The sequence below is a fragment of the Sparus aurata genome, chromosome 22 (assembly GCF_900880675.1).
Source record: "Sparus aurata chromosome 22, fSpaAur1.1, whole genome shotgun sequence".
Classification (NCBI taxonomy): Eukaryota; Metazoa; Chordata; class Actinopteri; order Spariformes; family Sparidae; genus Sparus; species Sparus aurata.
The window spans coordinates 20437097-20451225 of NC_044208.1; the positions used below are offsets into that span (position 1 = coordinate 20437097).

General features: G+C 42.8%; 2 protein-coding genes across 3 annotated transcripts; both read right to left on the bottom strand.

Moving 5' to 3' along the window:
• Nucleotides 1-541: 541 nt before the first annotated feature.
• On the bottom strand, nucleotides 542-3712 carry ctsbb (cathepsin Bb). Its single transcript, XM_030405058.1, has 10 exons — nucleotides 3610-3712; nucleotides 2959-3082; nucleotides 2748-2833; nucleotides 1973-2087; nucleotides 1768-1883; nucleotides 1600-1685; nucleotides 1374-1517; nucleotides 1167-1283; nucleotides 955-1083; nucleotides 542-828 (listed from the first exon to the last, which is right to left on the bottom strand). Exons 2-10 carry the CDS (start codon nucleotides 3079-3081, stop codon nucleotides 752-754), a joined length of 993 nt encoding a protein of 330 aa, XP_030260918.1. The 5' UTR covers nucleotide 3082; nucleotides 3610-3712; the 3' UTR covers nucleotides 542-751.
• Nucleotides 3713-4086: 374 nt separating this feature from the next.
• On the bottom strand, nucleotides 4087-13528 carry fdft1 (farnesyl-diphosphate farnesyltransferase 1). 2 transcript variants are annotated; one of them, XM_030405055.1, is made up of 8 exons: nucleotides 13296-13528; nucleotides 9284-9381; nucleotides 7308-7491; nucleotides 6985-7113; nucleotides 6702-6893; nucleotides 6193-6369; nucleotides 5671-5823; nucleotides 4087-5591 (listed from the first exon to the last, which is right to left on the bottom strand). In XM_030405055.1, the coding sequence occupies exons 1-8, from the start codon at nucleotides 13392-13394 to the stop codon at nucleotides 5364-5366; spliced, it is 1260 nt and encodes a 419-aa protein (XP_030260915.1). In that variant the 5' UTR covers nucleotides 13395-13528; the 3' UTR covers nucleotides 4087-5363. The 2 variants fall into 2 exon arrangements, with proteins under 2 accessions (XP_030260915.1, XP_030260914.1); XM_030405054.1 differs by lacking the exon at nucleotides 13296-13528 and having other exon boundaries at nucleotides 9284-10073.
• Between the last annotated feature and the right edge of the window lie 601 nt (nucleotides 13529-14129).

A 14129-nucleotide genomic window follows, 5' to 3' on the forward strand; every position in this document is an offset into this window, starting at 1 on the left:
ACTTAGGCTTTGGAAAGTCATAATGTGGTTAATATTATGTGCAAGAAGACTGAAAAAAGACAGCAAGAAACAAAACATACTCAGCTGAGATAACATAGAGGCCTAGCATAGATGATACATGGAAATATGGATAGCTAAGGCACCAAATAGTCAGGCAAGGGGCTAGTGTTGATCAAATTATCACACTGGTGCGCAAAGTAATTTTGTAAAGATTTCCCTACATTCTGGATTGCGTTACACAACTGAAACAGGTGCTCCGTTGTTTCTACATTTGTGTTTTTATGTGCTGCAGCCTTGGAGCCCTTGGTCGGCAGAACTATCATGGGCATTACCGCCACCTTCTGCTGCCTGTGCGAGCCTACAAGTTTTCCAGCATTTTCTTTCAAAACTGGATAACTTCAGGCCTCAGGACCCTCAGGGGATTTATATTCTGTATAAATTATATTGATCTACAAAGTAACTTACCAAAGGTGTTGAATAGATGAAGAGAAAAAGTACAATATTAATGAAATATTACAAAGTGCCTCACAATTGTACTTGATTACAGTTTGAGTAAATTTAATTTAGATACACACAAAGTCCACAAAACTTCTTACATGACTTTCTTGTGACTTAATGATTTATTTGGAACAACAACAAAGCATACACACAAGTTCCTGTGTCACCATGTTGCGCTATTTATTCTCTCTACTTGAAATCATAATTTTAATCTCTCTCGATAGACTTGATTCTTAGCCAGGACTCATTTGATCTAGTTGTTTGGGATTCCTGCAACCATCTCGGACTCAATACCACACTCGTCATTTCCACGCTTGATCTTGAAGAAACCTGAAACGAGAAGACACGATTAAAGGCTGAGACTTCTTTAGTGCGGACGGATTATGTGGTATGTTTGTTCTTTGCTTGAAACAATGTATGACCAGGACACAGTCCCAAACCCTGCTTTTGTCGCACCTTTATCTCCCCAATCAGTGTTCCAGGAGTTCGCAGCCAGCCAGTAAGGAGTCCCGTTCTCCTCTCCCCAGCCGAGGATCTTGATGGCATGACCGCCCAGCATCTCCCCTGTCACATGCTGGTACACACCTACAGTAAAATGGAACTCGTGAGTTTAACGTAGAGTTTCAGAGTTTAAGCCAATGTGGAAACAGATTCAAAACCAGCCTCACCCGACTTGTACAGCAGAAAATCTGCATATACAGAGAAAGCTGCCTCCACAGGCCCGTTCTTGTACAGCTCAGTCATGATCTGCTCCTGTTGGGACGGGATGCTGTATGTACGCTTACCTGCAGATGGAGACACAGAGAAGAATATGTCATCAAATGCAGATACAAGAAGAGGCATGACAGAAAAGTAGACATTTTAGAGGTCTGTACCAAAGTGTTTGTCCTTGGGATATGATGGCGAGTATCCATCAATGCACACCTGCTGACACTTAGGAGTGTCCTGTTCACCCTGACAGGGAGGACGAGTCCCGTTGATGTGATGCTCACAGGGAGCGATGCTGTAGGGTCGGCAGCCTGTCAGACACACCGCGCAAACAGTTTCAGTTCAGACTTTAAAATACTCGGGCTATACAAACATATTTCAGTTCACACTCACCGATTTTGGAGCCGTACAGGCCTCCTGTCACCAGTCCTTTTTTTGCCCAGAACTCCCAGGCAGTGGAGGGGTAACCACCGAAACAGCTGCAACCACAGGAAAATAAAAGCACAGGTGTTGTCAACTGTCCTCCCGGGGTTCACTGATTTCGTTGCACTGAAAACTCACCCCATCCCACATTCATCGCAGCAGGACAGCAGATCCTCAGCAGAGATCTCCAGAGAGATCTTCTGACCGCTGGCGATACACAGCCTGTCCGATATCGCCTCAGCTGCCCCAAAGGCCTGTGGGAAATCGAAGAAAGGGAACACAACTGAGCGCTTCTGATCTCTGAGCTGATTCTATTACTGCCTACTTGTTTTGTCAGTCTTACCCAACAGGACCCACAGGACCCCTGGTCTCGGATCTGTTGGATTGTGGGACAGTTGCGCCACTGCTGCCGTGCGTCAAAGGTGTCTGGGAGCTTCATGCCTTCAATGTTGTGAGCTCTAAAGAAAAGAAGGATGGTCAGTGGGCACTGCAGATAAGATAACTCTCTTTGTTTTCATTACTTAAATAAACTAACTGACCGTAAAGGACAACACAAATTCATCCTGTTTCCCTTTATTTATGTGTGGCAGGCCCTTCCACCTTTCTAGCTTCAACAGTGTTCTCTGGATCTTATTTTCCTTTGGGAAACAGCTTGTTTATTCAGTTATGGAAAAAAATTAATATGTCTGAGTTTATATTACTGTACCTCATTTATATTGTAAATATAAAATTCTGATATTGAATTATTAGAAATTGATTGAAATAATCAAGAGTAAAAGCAGCCATTTTTCATATTTGTGAAAATATAGCCCTGAAAGTTTTCAAACTATTCTCAAAGCAGATGCCAATCAATTTCATTTTTTTAATTGATTTATGGTTTCAGCTTTACTTTTACACACAGTTTAATTTTATAACGAAACTATTTTATTGTCTCATTATATGATTTCTAAGTAAATACGATAATTTGTAAAGTAACTAGCAACTCAAGATGTTGAATAAATGTAGTGCGTCAAAAGTCCAGTATCTCCCCTTGAAATGTTCTGGAGGTGAAGCATGAAATGCCTGAAGTACAAACACAGTACCTCAAATTGGTGGTGGTGCACTAACTCTTCACTTACACCTCTGGCAGCTTGGGTCCATTCAGTAGAGTTCCACACAGTCCCATCACATATTCGAAGTCAACTTTGTAGAAGTTTTGCCCAGCCTGGAGTAAACGTATGGTGTTAGAATCAAAGATTTCAGGTTTCCCAACATTCAGGACCGCAATCTGTGAGGGCGGGTTTCCTCAAGTGGACATATATTTGTATCGGATGGTTAAGGCGTGCTCACCGTCCAGGTGGTGTTGGCCTTGTTAACAAAGTTCACCATCTCTGGGGAGAGCGGAGGGAGGCGAGGCCGAGCCACAGTGACAGAGACTGTCACAAGTGCACAAAGGAGGGCCAGAGAACGCATTCTGCAAGTCAGGTGACAGCCACACTTTTATACACACCTCGACTGCAATATAAATATTTTACATCTGAAAAGGGAGAGGCTGCTGTAGTTCATGGTTTTCTTCAGTATCTTTGGTATAATCTCACCGCAGGATCTTGTTTTTATTTCCAAAAACATTGAAATTATTCATATAACAGAATACTGTACAAAATAGTTAAAGTTTATTTATTCATTAGCAGCTACCTCTGACCTTTTCAGTCAATACATGAAGAGCAAAAACTTTCAATGTGGACTTTATGAACCTGATATAGATTTGATTTGTGAAGACAGCCTTAAAAAGATGGAAATTGCAATTATTGTTAATATCAGGAAAAACATCTGAATTTCAGCTGAATTTAAAATGTTTTGTTATTATAATTTCCTCTCATTATTATTTACAATGAACTCAAATATAAAAGTGTAATAAACATATCATTTACAACAACAATTAAAGTAATCGTGACATAATGGAAGAACAACAATCTTTCATATTGAGGTCAAACTTTTTACCTGTGTTGCAGTTGTTTCAGTGGACGTTTCTTCTGAACAATTCCTTCTTCTTGCTGAACAAGACAACACTGATCTCGAGTCTGGCTGTCCTCTTTACAAGTAGTGCAATCACTTGTCTGTGTAATGAAGGCGTCAGTATAGATCTCATGTGACTGACAAAACGTCCAATCCAAAGGTTGACAGGTGATAAAGTGATGGCAAGACAACAAAGAGAAAATGTGCAACTTGCAGTTATCATTAACTTCTAAAAAAAAAAAAAAAAAAAAAAAAAAACGAATTTCTTATTCATTTGCTTCATAGCTATAATGTGGACTATGATGCAGAAAATGTCAGGAATATTACCAAGAAAAACGAAGCAAAGCACAATATGAACCTCGAACCCGCTGGAAAATATAAGGATATAATTTTACAATCTAGAATCTGAGTTGTAAAAATAAAACATGACTTGTGTTTTATGCACAACCACCGTTCAGTCTGTTCAGATTCTTTTACCTCTTTATTTGTTCAAATATGTACAAATCAAAATGTCACATTACATAGCAATGTTTGTAGCTCTCCTTTGGTTCTGTACAAGGTTACTCTGTGCTAGCCTTTCTACTCACCAAAGCTGCGTTAAGGACACTTTAGCTAGCAGTCTTAATATGCATATCTTTCAGATATCAAATGTATCAGAAATTACATTTGTCATTTTTATTCATTTAAACAGTCCGCATCGAAGCTACTTCCGAACAGCACTGTTCTTTTTGTTCCTGTTTTCCTTCCCATCTGCAAGAGTTGAAGCATAACACAGACATAAAAAATGTTGAAACTAAAACTCTACTGTACGTGGATGCTAACATACAGTTCATCTACTGTGAATTCTTTTGTGTTCTGTTTCTGTGGTAGAAACATAACAAGTGGAAATATTAAGCTAGTTTCTTATCTGACACGAAGAAAGAGACAAAGAGTTGACACAAAATTAAACAAAAACTTTATGAGGTTTGGTGAACGTTTCCTCCGAATCCTAAAACAGGCAGTGTTGCGTTCTTTGCATTTCACCATGACAGCACATTTAAAGAAAATACCGTAACTTTCTGCAGAAAGATAGTTGATAGTTGATTCTCCATCCATCCATCAGCTGTAGTCATTTATCCTCTGCAGGGTAATGGGGGGCTGGAGCTGATCCAAGCTGACATCGGGCGAGTGCCGGGGTCCACCAGTGTCATGCAAAATGAAATACCAAATCGGGTCTTTGGAGTCAGACCAAGACTACTAACACAAAGCGTTGCTATTTGACGACCTTGGAATGAGTCTCAACAATCAACTACCTTTCTCTAGAATTACTTTAAAAGTTAAATAGTGTTACTTTAACCAATAATTATCTGTTAACTCCTATCCTGATATGTTCAAATATGCTGAATCTTTACACTCAATTAAAGGGTCAAAATGTTTAAAAGAAATTAAACTAAACAAAAAAAAAAAAGAGAAGAACACGATCAACATAAACATCAAACAATCAAACACCCTGAATTGTTTGTGTCATTTATGCTGGTGAATATAACCACACGACACCGTGTGTAAATAATTTATCTGGTTGCAGGATGGACTCTAAATCAATATTAAATCCAAATGAGCCCGGCCTGCTCCCAGACGCCCTCCACAGTCTAAACATGTCCATGGTCCTGTGACGGCCATAATAAAGAGGGCAAAGTGTGAAGAGGTGCTTCAGATTCGGACCTCCAGTGTGGGCAAACGGGCTTTCTGAGTCAATGGTTTCACTGTCCGTGCATGTCTCCGGTGCCCTGCGCCTGCGCTGCAGTGGTGCTTAGATACTGCCAGCTGAGGGCGGCGAGCAGCATGGCAGCAGACAGGTACATGGGCGACAGGTGGTGGGTCCTGGTGGGGAGGCTGGACTGCGACAGAGCCGACTTGTCCCTGATGACAGCCAGGATGTGCAGGGTCTTGTCCCGTGACGGGTCAGTGAGGGAGACCTTCTGTACAATCTGCAGAGAGGGAGATTGATCGTGTTAAGAGTGCGTCGCTGTACTGGAAGTGAGAGAGCAACCACGCAGACACACCCACCTCCTGGCTGTACTGGGCGATGATGGTCTGTACTGCGCCCATGTTGGTGGCTTCCATCATGAGCGTGACAGCCTGTCCCTTTCTGATCTTCACGACTCCCTGGAACACCATGGGGTTGTTGTAGCATGATGAGAGTGTAGCTATTGCCATCACCTGGTGAAGAGAGGATTAGCATGTAGTCAAGCGGGAGAAAATCATTTAAATAAATGAAGGCTTGTATTTCTCTGGCATCAACATTTATGTATGTAACATTTTGGACGGTATTTAACCAAACGTGTGAACATTGACAACCCAACTATGCCACTTATTTACAAACTGTAAAAAATACATTACAGTATTACATTATTTTCCACTTCTCGCCATGATTGTGCTGTCCCCGTAGAGACGCAGGACTTTGAGGACCGTGAGTAAAAAAATGCCCAGAAACTGACTGGAATTCTGTGCTGTTTAAATATCATGTTGTGCAAATCCAATTCAATCAGTATATCATTGGATTGCAGTAAGTTATGAGTCAACGTGTACCTGAGGAATGGCGCAGAAATTGAACACGCTCTGGTTGTGCAGGCGGGACAGGTAGGCGATAACATCGGGGACGTGCCGCAGAGCATCGGTGACCAGCAGGTTGAGACAGGAGAGGGCCGACTCCAGCTTCTCGGGATGGGCCAAGTCCTCGAGACGACCCGCAAACTGACTCCAAGCCTGCAGGAACACAGAGGACACAATATATTAACGCACAGCAGGTTTTTTTTTACTCAGTATTCAGCAATATGAGCAAAACATGTCGAAATGAGTCACGTTGGTTTTGCTTTTATTCTCGGTCAGCTATCTGCGACACAACTATCCTTGCTGCAAAAAAAACCTGTGTGCAAACTCTCCATATTCTGTTGATAAAATGTGAGTAAATATTGAGGTTTGAGTGCATTCAACCCTGAAAAGCATTCAGCAGCACTTTCTTTAACAATCGTACGGCACAACTGTGGGGCTCGGGTCAGACGCACAGCCAAGACAAACAGCCCACACCATGCATTTACCTCTTGTGGCCAGAAGGCACGTCCCTGCTGCGTGTCCTCCAGATAGTCTCTGATGATGTTTGTCTTCTGGAGGAACAGGCCCATGGAGTTGGCGAGCTCGGTATCCCGGCCCACCTCCGGGTCCTCCAGCTTGGACGCAGAGAAGAGCTGAGACAGACCGACACCGACCAGCCCGGCCACGTAATGGCAATACTGCACAGAATAAAACAAAACGGCGTCAGCTTTCATGAGCTCACACCGGCTGATGCGTCCAACGTAGTGGTTACTCAAGAATGTTATTCACCAGGTCCCACTCCTTCATGGATCCCACTTTCTTTTCCAGGAATTCGGCCATCCCCGCTCCCATACGGTGGCAGATGTCCGAGATGACGTCTCTGTACTCCTGAGCGAGGTTTCTGAATTCCAGTGATATCTGATCGGCACACGCGAAGATTCTCGTTAATGATTAATCACAGAGTTTGATCTGAGCGACACAGATTTCATTTTTTCTATCACATACATCGGAGAAATTAAGACGCCCATCTTACAAACTTAAACTAGTATTTTAGGGCGTACATTTTGTAGGTGAATCTGCCCGTTTATGAATCACCATGCGGTGCTACTGACCGTGGGGAAATCCTCCAGAACCTGTCGGTCCTTCTCCTGGCTCTCAGTGAAGCACCACTCGTCCTGGTACAGGTAGGTGTGGAAATCGTTCAGCATGGGGACCTTCTTGTCCAGAGGGATGGTCATGTCGTCCTCCACCGTATCCAGCGCTCGCAGCACCAGGTAGAAAATACAGACTGCATGCCTGGATCATACAGACAGGAGAGAGGACATTAGGCCGACTGAGAAGCTGCCTCGTCACTCGTTCACAAGAGGGCAGGAATAGCAGGATGTCACAGATCAGGTTGGTCTATATGCGGAGGATTCCCTTTGACCTAGGATATATCAAGTGCACACACAAACACTAAAGATATACATTTGTTTACAAACAGATGATCTCTTTACCGATAGTTCTGACCTGAACAAGGGTCATAAATTAGACATCTAGCAGCAGCAGCAGGCTTCCCAACTCGTAATGTGAGCAGTTTCCTTTTGAGCCCAGCTCCATGTCGTCTCAGGTTAACAGAAGAATCCGACCACGTCAAATTATTTGGATGACTTGATGTAGTCTTTGGACCTTATGAAACTGGCTCAAGGTCCACCATGCTCATACTGAATCTGGTATGTCTGTTTTTTAATTTTGTGTAAACTCACACTTTAGTTATTGGATTCTTTTTTTTGATACCACGCTTTATAATGATACAATATCCACATTCACTGGAGGCAAATGTAGCAATGCTTTTAAACCCAATTTATGTGCCCACGACTTTTCTTTTTCTATTTCTGTGGTACCAAAAGAGATATCTGATATCTTTTTAGTCTAAATTTAAAATTCTGGTATTGCGACAACCATAACTATTGGCTACAATTCAATACTTTACAAACCTATGGATAATTTAAGACCATGATCACTTGTCTGTAACTTGATCTCAGTGTAAACGAGGATAACCTCAACGGTTCTTGGAGCGCAAATAAATAAAGGTTTGATTTGTTAGTGCTGGGTTTGATATAACTTGCAGTCACAGTCACGTTAAATCTCTTTCTGATGAGTCGACTGTTGAGTGTGAAGATCTGATTAATCGGTTTATAGAAAAAAAAACAAATGTGTCAGATTTGAATTTGAGTCGGCATTGCTTCATATTATGATCCTTGTTATGAGCATTAGTTTAAAGGTAACATGACTCTATAAGTCCTTTATAAGATGTTTTATAAGATGCCCATATGCTACTAAGACTATTCAAATCTTAAAATGGAATTTAATGGATAAGGAGCTAGTTGCCACCTACATGACATGTTTTACTGTGTAATGGGCTTTGACAAACTCTACAGTCCCAATGTTTCTTCACAAATATATAAAATATACTTTCCTTGAAAAAAGAAAAAGAAAATTCTTCAATATTACACTAACACAGTGGAGCTGTCAATACTGACTGTGCATTTTAATTTTGTCAGAAAATACTCAATAAAATGGGAAAATAAGAACAACACTAACATTTAACTATTATACATTAACACACTATGTAACAATATTACATAAATAAATAAGTAAATAATTACATAACAAGCGTATTTTCAATACTCAATACTCCTGAGAACACTTCAACTGCTTTGCATGTTGGTTTATGGAGGCTGCTGCCTGTGCTTGGATTGATAAGATATCGATTGGTTGTCTTTGTTTTAAATGTTGTGTAAGATAGATGACACTGGGTCCCTTACACAAACATCTCCATGAAGGCATGCACAGGGTCTGTGTCTGCTGTCGGACGTCTCAGGTCAGGCCATACATAAGAGACGCATGCAACACTGAGGTCCACACTGCTGTTATTAGTTTTAAAGCAATCAAGGATTTGTTTGCATATTTAACGCTGCTAAAAGTAGCGGTGAAGAAAAAGGGAAGTGCCCCAGCCACCGCCCCTGGTTCTGCCCTTCAGGAGAGAAGACGTGCCTGCGGGGCGGACACACCTCTCCTCCTCACCTACAGCCCAGCTGTCACTCACCTCAGCTCTCCGTCCAGCGCCTGAATCACGGCGGCGAAGCTCCGGCTGGTCTGGTTCAGGTACAGGTAGCAGGTCCGCAGACTCTCGCTCATGGACTCCTGGCAGGAGAGACAGAGGAAGGCCGTGTGTCGGTAAGAGGCTGCGGGTCTGAGGGCGCTGGAGGGTCGGGCGGCCTCCTGCAGGCCCCGCTCCCCGAGCCTCCAGCCCAGAGGGAGGGACCGAGGAGCGGAGCCGCAGCCGCGCGGCGCCACCGAGAGAGAGCGCTTGAGCACGGACAGAGAGAGCGGACACTTGCAGCAAGCTCCGGCCATAAGAAGAACCTGACAGCACGAGCGAGCGCGCAGCTACAGTATGAGCCCGTCCATGTCGACGCCACGGCTGCTGGTGGGGCTAGAAACGCGCAGTCCATGTAGAGGACAAGCGAGAGGTCGACCGAGGTGAGACGGGAGAGAGCTGCAACTGATCTGAGAGCGGCGCGCCCTCGCTGTGAAGGTGACGGGGGTCTGAGCGCACTGCTTGTAGATCTGCGCTCACGATACGCTGCTCCTCCCACCTTTACCCAAAACAACGCCAGCTGGAGCCAACCACACCACGTTTCATAATCTGCCTCAGTGAGGAAGTGTGGCTGCTTTAGCCCGATGTGCTAACCAAAATATACACAACACTGTGTGAGAGGAACGGGAGGCAGTGCGAGCCAGTGTTGTGACTGGAAAACAACACATGAGTCCAAGTAGCCTTTTCAACTAGCATGTGCATGTTTTAGTTTCCTGTTGGTGCATTAAAAAAAAAAAAAAAAAAAGTTTGTCTTTCAGGAAGACTGAGGATCATGGTGTGTTTTATAGTTTTCACCCTGCTGAAAAAAACTGCACAGACCAGCACCGAAACACAATGCTGGTCTTGCTAGTCACTTGCACTGTTTTTCATGCATTACTGAGTTATCTTGATTAACAAATGGACAACACAATTAATCTGGAAGTGTCCTAGTCACTAGCAAGACCAGCATATGTTGTGTTTTGGTGCTGGTTTTAGTGCTGGTCTATGCTGTTTTTTTCAGCAGGGCAGTCATCTGTGATGCATCCATTCCACTAGTAAAACTGTTTTTCATGCATTACTGAGTTATCATGATTAACATATGGACAACACAATTAATCTGGAAGTGTCCTTAAACCTGCAGTACTATAGCCAGGCTCTGGGCCTCTGTAAACACGATGGACTCACTTCCTCTGAAGATATACAAGGTTAATATCTAGGGAAATGAAAACAGTTCTCAGTTTCAGATGATGTGTTCCACTTCGCAAAGGACACAACTTTTGTGATGTCACATTTTCACAGCAGGCTTGTGATTATACCTAAAGGTGCTATATGTAAGACTTGGCCACCTGTTGAATTCAGTTATTAAACATATAAAAAGGGCATCATATCACTGGAGCAACCACTAACTGAAGCTTACTATAGCAGCCATGAGCTATTTAGCTTGTTTAGCCGTGCATCTAGTGATCCAGATGGGGGCTCAGGGCACCAGAGGAGTGCTGGTGTTTACACCACTGGCACATGGCTAGTTGGTTAGTGATGCTAGCTTCAGTGGACATCTCAGCAGCACAATACATATCGACATCACAACTTAAACATCATCCACAGTCAGATCACTGGTAACTTATCTAATTATTTAACAAGTGATGCAAGTGACCTTCACCACCTGCACCTTTGGTGAGACACTCTGTGAAGCACACTGGTTGAGTCTCCACTGGATCTGAAATGTGCACTACACTGTCCTCCTGGCACGAAAGGAACGGTAATTAAACACATGCACCTCCCCGTCAAGATGTTGTGTTCTTCATTGGCATTTGGCCTTAATGTGGAAGGTCCAGGTTTCCAAAGCAACACTTCAAACTGTGCCCTGCTCGCACAACAGTAATCCTTGACCTGGACTACATCCAAACTTCAGCTCTTGAACCAAATGATGGTTCATCCTTCTCTTTATCCAGAGCAAGTACTCTACCTCGCACTGTCATGTTCTATTTTCTACAGATATTCTGTATGTATCATAGCAACCAAAGCATCTCAGCTGAAGATACAATAAACCTCGTGAGAGCTCTCAAGCACTTCAGGTTGAATATGTGGAGGCTGGAGTCAAATGGTTCCCTGTCTTAGACAAACTGTAAATAAACAGCAAGTACGGGAGTATAGTCACGGCAGAAAATGGGTACTGAAACCATCTTTAATATTCAGTATTGATATTTATGATATTTTGATTTTTGACAACACAAACAAGTTTTCGGGCATAGTAAAAATCTGACATGCTGTTCTAGAATATATCAAACAGCATGTTAGTATAGAATTTCAAACACGGCCACTCTTGTTTGTTAACCGCCCAAATATGCCGATATTATCTATATCTACCTTTCTATATTTATTAGGCCTGTGTAGCATTAAGTTAATTATTCAAATCGCTAGAAGCTGCAACTTTGTATGTGACAAAACAGCATTATAATGAAGTACTGTAGAGCTGCAGAGATGCCCTGGCCCACAGATGTTGTTCTCAACATGTAAGAAAACGTATGTTTGAACTTACAGGGTGGATTTGAACCCCGAACTCAACAGCCTGCGTGAGGCATGCGCTTTACCAGGAGGGCTGCTTATCAGCTGTATACTAAAAGGGATGCTTTGGTCATCCAACCTCAATCCGGATAGGCAATGTTCCAAAGTGGGATAACCAAAAACGTCATATATAAAAAAGCTGATAAGAAGCTCTCCTGGTAAAGGGCATGCCTCTTGCTGAAGTCGACGTTCAAGTGATCAAATCTGGCCCGTAGATTTTGCTGCACGGAGTTAAATGTTGCTGTCATAAAAACTTCATTTATGAACGACAAGAAGACGTATGTGGCTTAAGATGAAAAGATGTCTGAAATTGCCTTGTAAAAGCTTTGGTTTTAAGGATGTCACTTGGACATCTAGAACAGATGTCACAAAAACTTTCATTCTGGCTCGCCGTTGGATGTCAAAGACGTAGAATTGACGTCTTTTTGCTCAGCGGGAGCGATCAATCCCGCTAATCGTGAGTGACATCGCAAATGTAGCGTAATATCTGACTAAATAATCGCAATCTGATTTGTTTTACCATATCTTGCAGCCCTTGTTTCTATGGCAACAGCAACCAAAATGTAACCAGAAACACTGGCATTAGCATGATACTCAAATAAGTGATCATTTAGGTTTTGTCGAAGTATTTCTCTATTTTTTAAAAGTAATAAATCCTGACGTTTTAGCCTCCAGTTTCTTTCTGATCAGGTCACGTAATTTGCCGGGCACAGAAAAATGTGTAACACCTGTGCGATTATGTTATGGCACTGTGGTAGTGGCACCTACAGTCAAATCTGACCTGACTCCCATGTATTATTTAATAAAGGTGAGGCAACATATGAATCACAGACACAGTATGGTTTATCGTCTGGGCTCTTTAATAAAGCTGCTTACCAAAATAAAGGCCTATAAAGACTCGTGTTGCAGTCTCTGCAGTGTCTCCGGGTCACATTGGTGTTAAAAAAGTGGGATTAGCCGTCAAACATGCGCACAGCAACTCTCCCCACTGCTGAACCGTCCAAGCTCATTATGTAACGTAAATCCCGAGTCAATGGTCAGATCTGCCTGTGTGCGCATCGCAGCCAACACAGCAGATAGAGAGCACAGATCTAATTAGTGCAACGAGCTGACTGTGTTTCCATCAGCTGATGAGGGAGCAAAACTGACCATCATATGGGTCAATCCATTACAATGCGGGGCTGTGCACGCTAAGCATATGCAGACCTACTTGTCAAACAGGCCTGCAGTGTTGCTGTGGCCTGATGCTGAGATAAAAAAAAAAAAGAGGGGAACATTGTGTGCTGGATCGGCGAGGGGTGAATCTGCAGAAGCACCCGTGCATCCAACCTCCGTGTTCGCTGCTGTCTGCACATTCACAGGACAAGTGTATTCTCATTATGATGCGTCTTATTTAAAAAGCGGATGTACTCACATAATCCAACTTTGGCATGACGGCGCTGCAGCCCCCCATTTTAAACTTAAATAGGTTGAGGATCTCCTCCGGGTGGCCCAGAGACTTCAGGATGTCCATGTTGCTTCAGACGTTCAGCTGCTACTCAGACAAACTGACGTGAGTACCTGCCAAGCTGATCTCCATCAAAGCGAGATGCAGCAGTGGCAGCAGCAGCAGCCCCGGGAGAGGAGTCGGCTTCCAGTCAGAAGCCTCGTCAGATCGACTGACGCGTCCGATTGGTTGGCGGGTCATGGGCTTAGCGCGCCGCCTCCAATGAGCGAGCAGAGCGTCTGGTGTGATGCCCCGCCTCAGTGTTCTGTCAGCGGAGCGCGGCTTCTGATTGGTCAGCGGTTTATCCGAGAGGGAAACGCTACCTGCTCATTTTAAATTATGTAAACCCGAGAGAGGTACCTGTTGGTTGTGCTTCACACTTTAATTGACACACTTTATGTTTCCAAAAGTATGAAAACTACTTTTTTAAAGCCTTGTCTGTTTTTTTTAGTGTGAAGGATTATCATGAACTATCTTTACTGTCCAATTGTATTCTGGTATATTTAAGCCTTTTATGGGGTTTTTTGTGTGGCATTTTTGTGAGTAGCAATGTGTATTTTTGTTATTTATTCATTCTGCGCAATAACAGTTTTTATAATAAGCACTATCAATTTTAATTCATTTATTTATAACATTTAGTGTTAACCCTGGAGAAATTAGTCTCACAGAAGTGACAAGATAAGTAATTTTAAACAAAACTGGAATACTAAATACTATATACTCAACTACTAACAAAATGGTAAATATTTTAGAACAAAATAA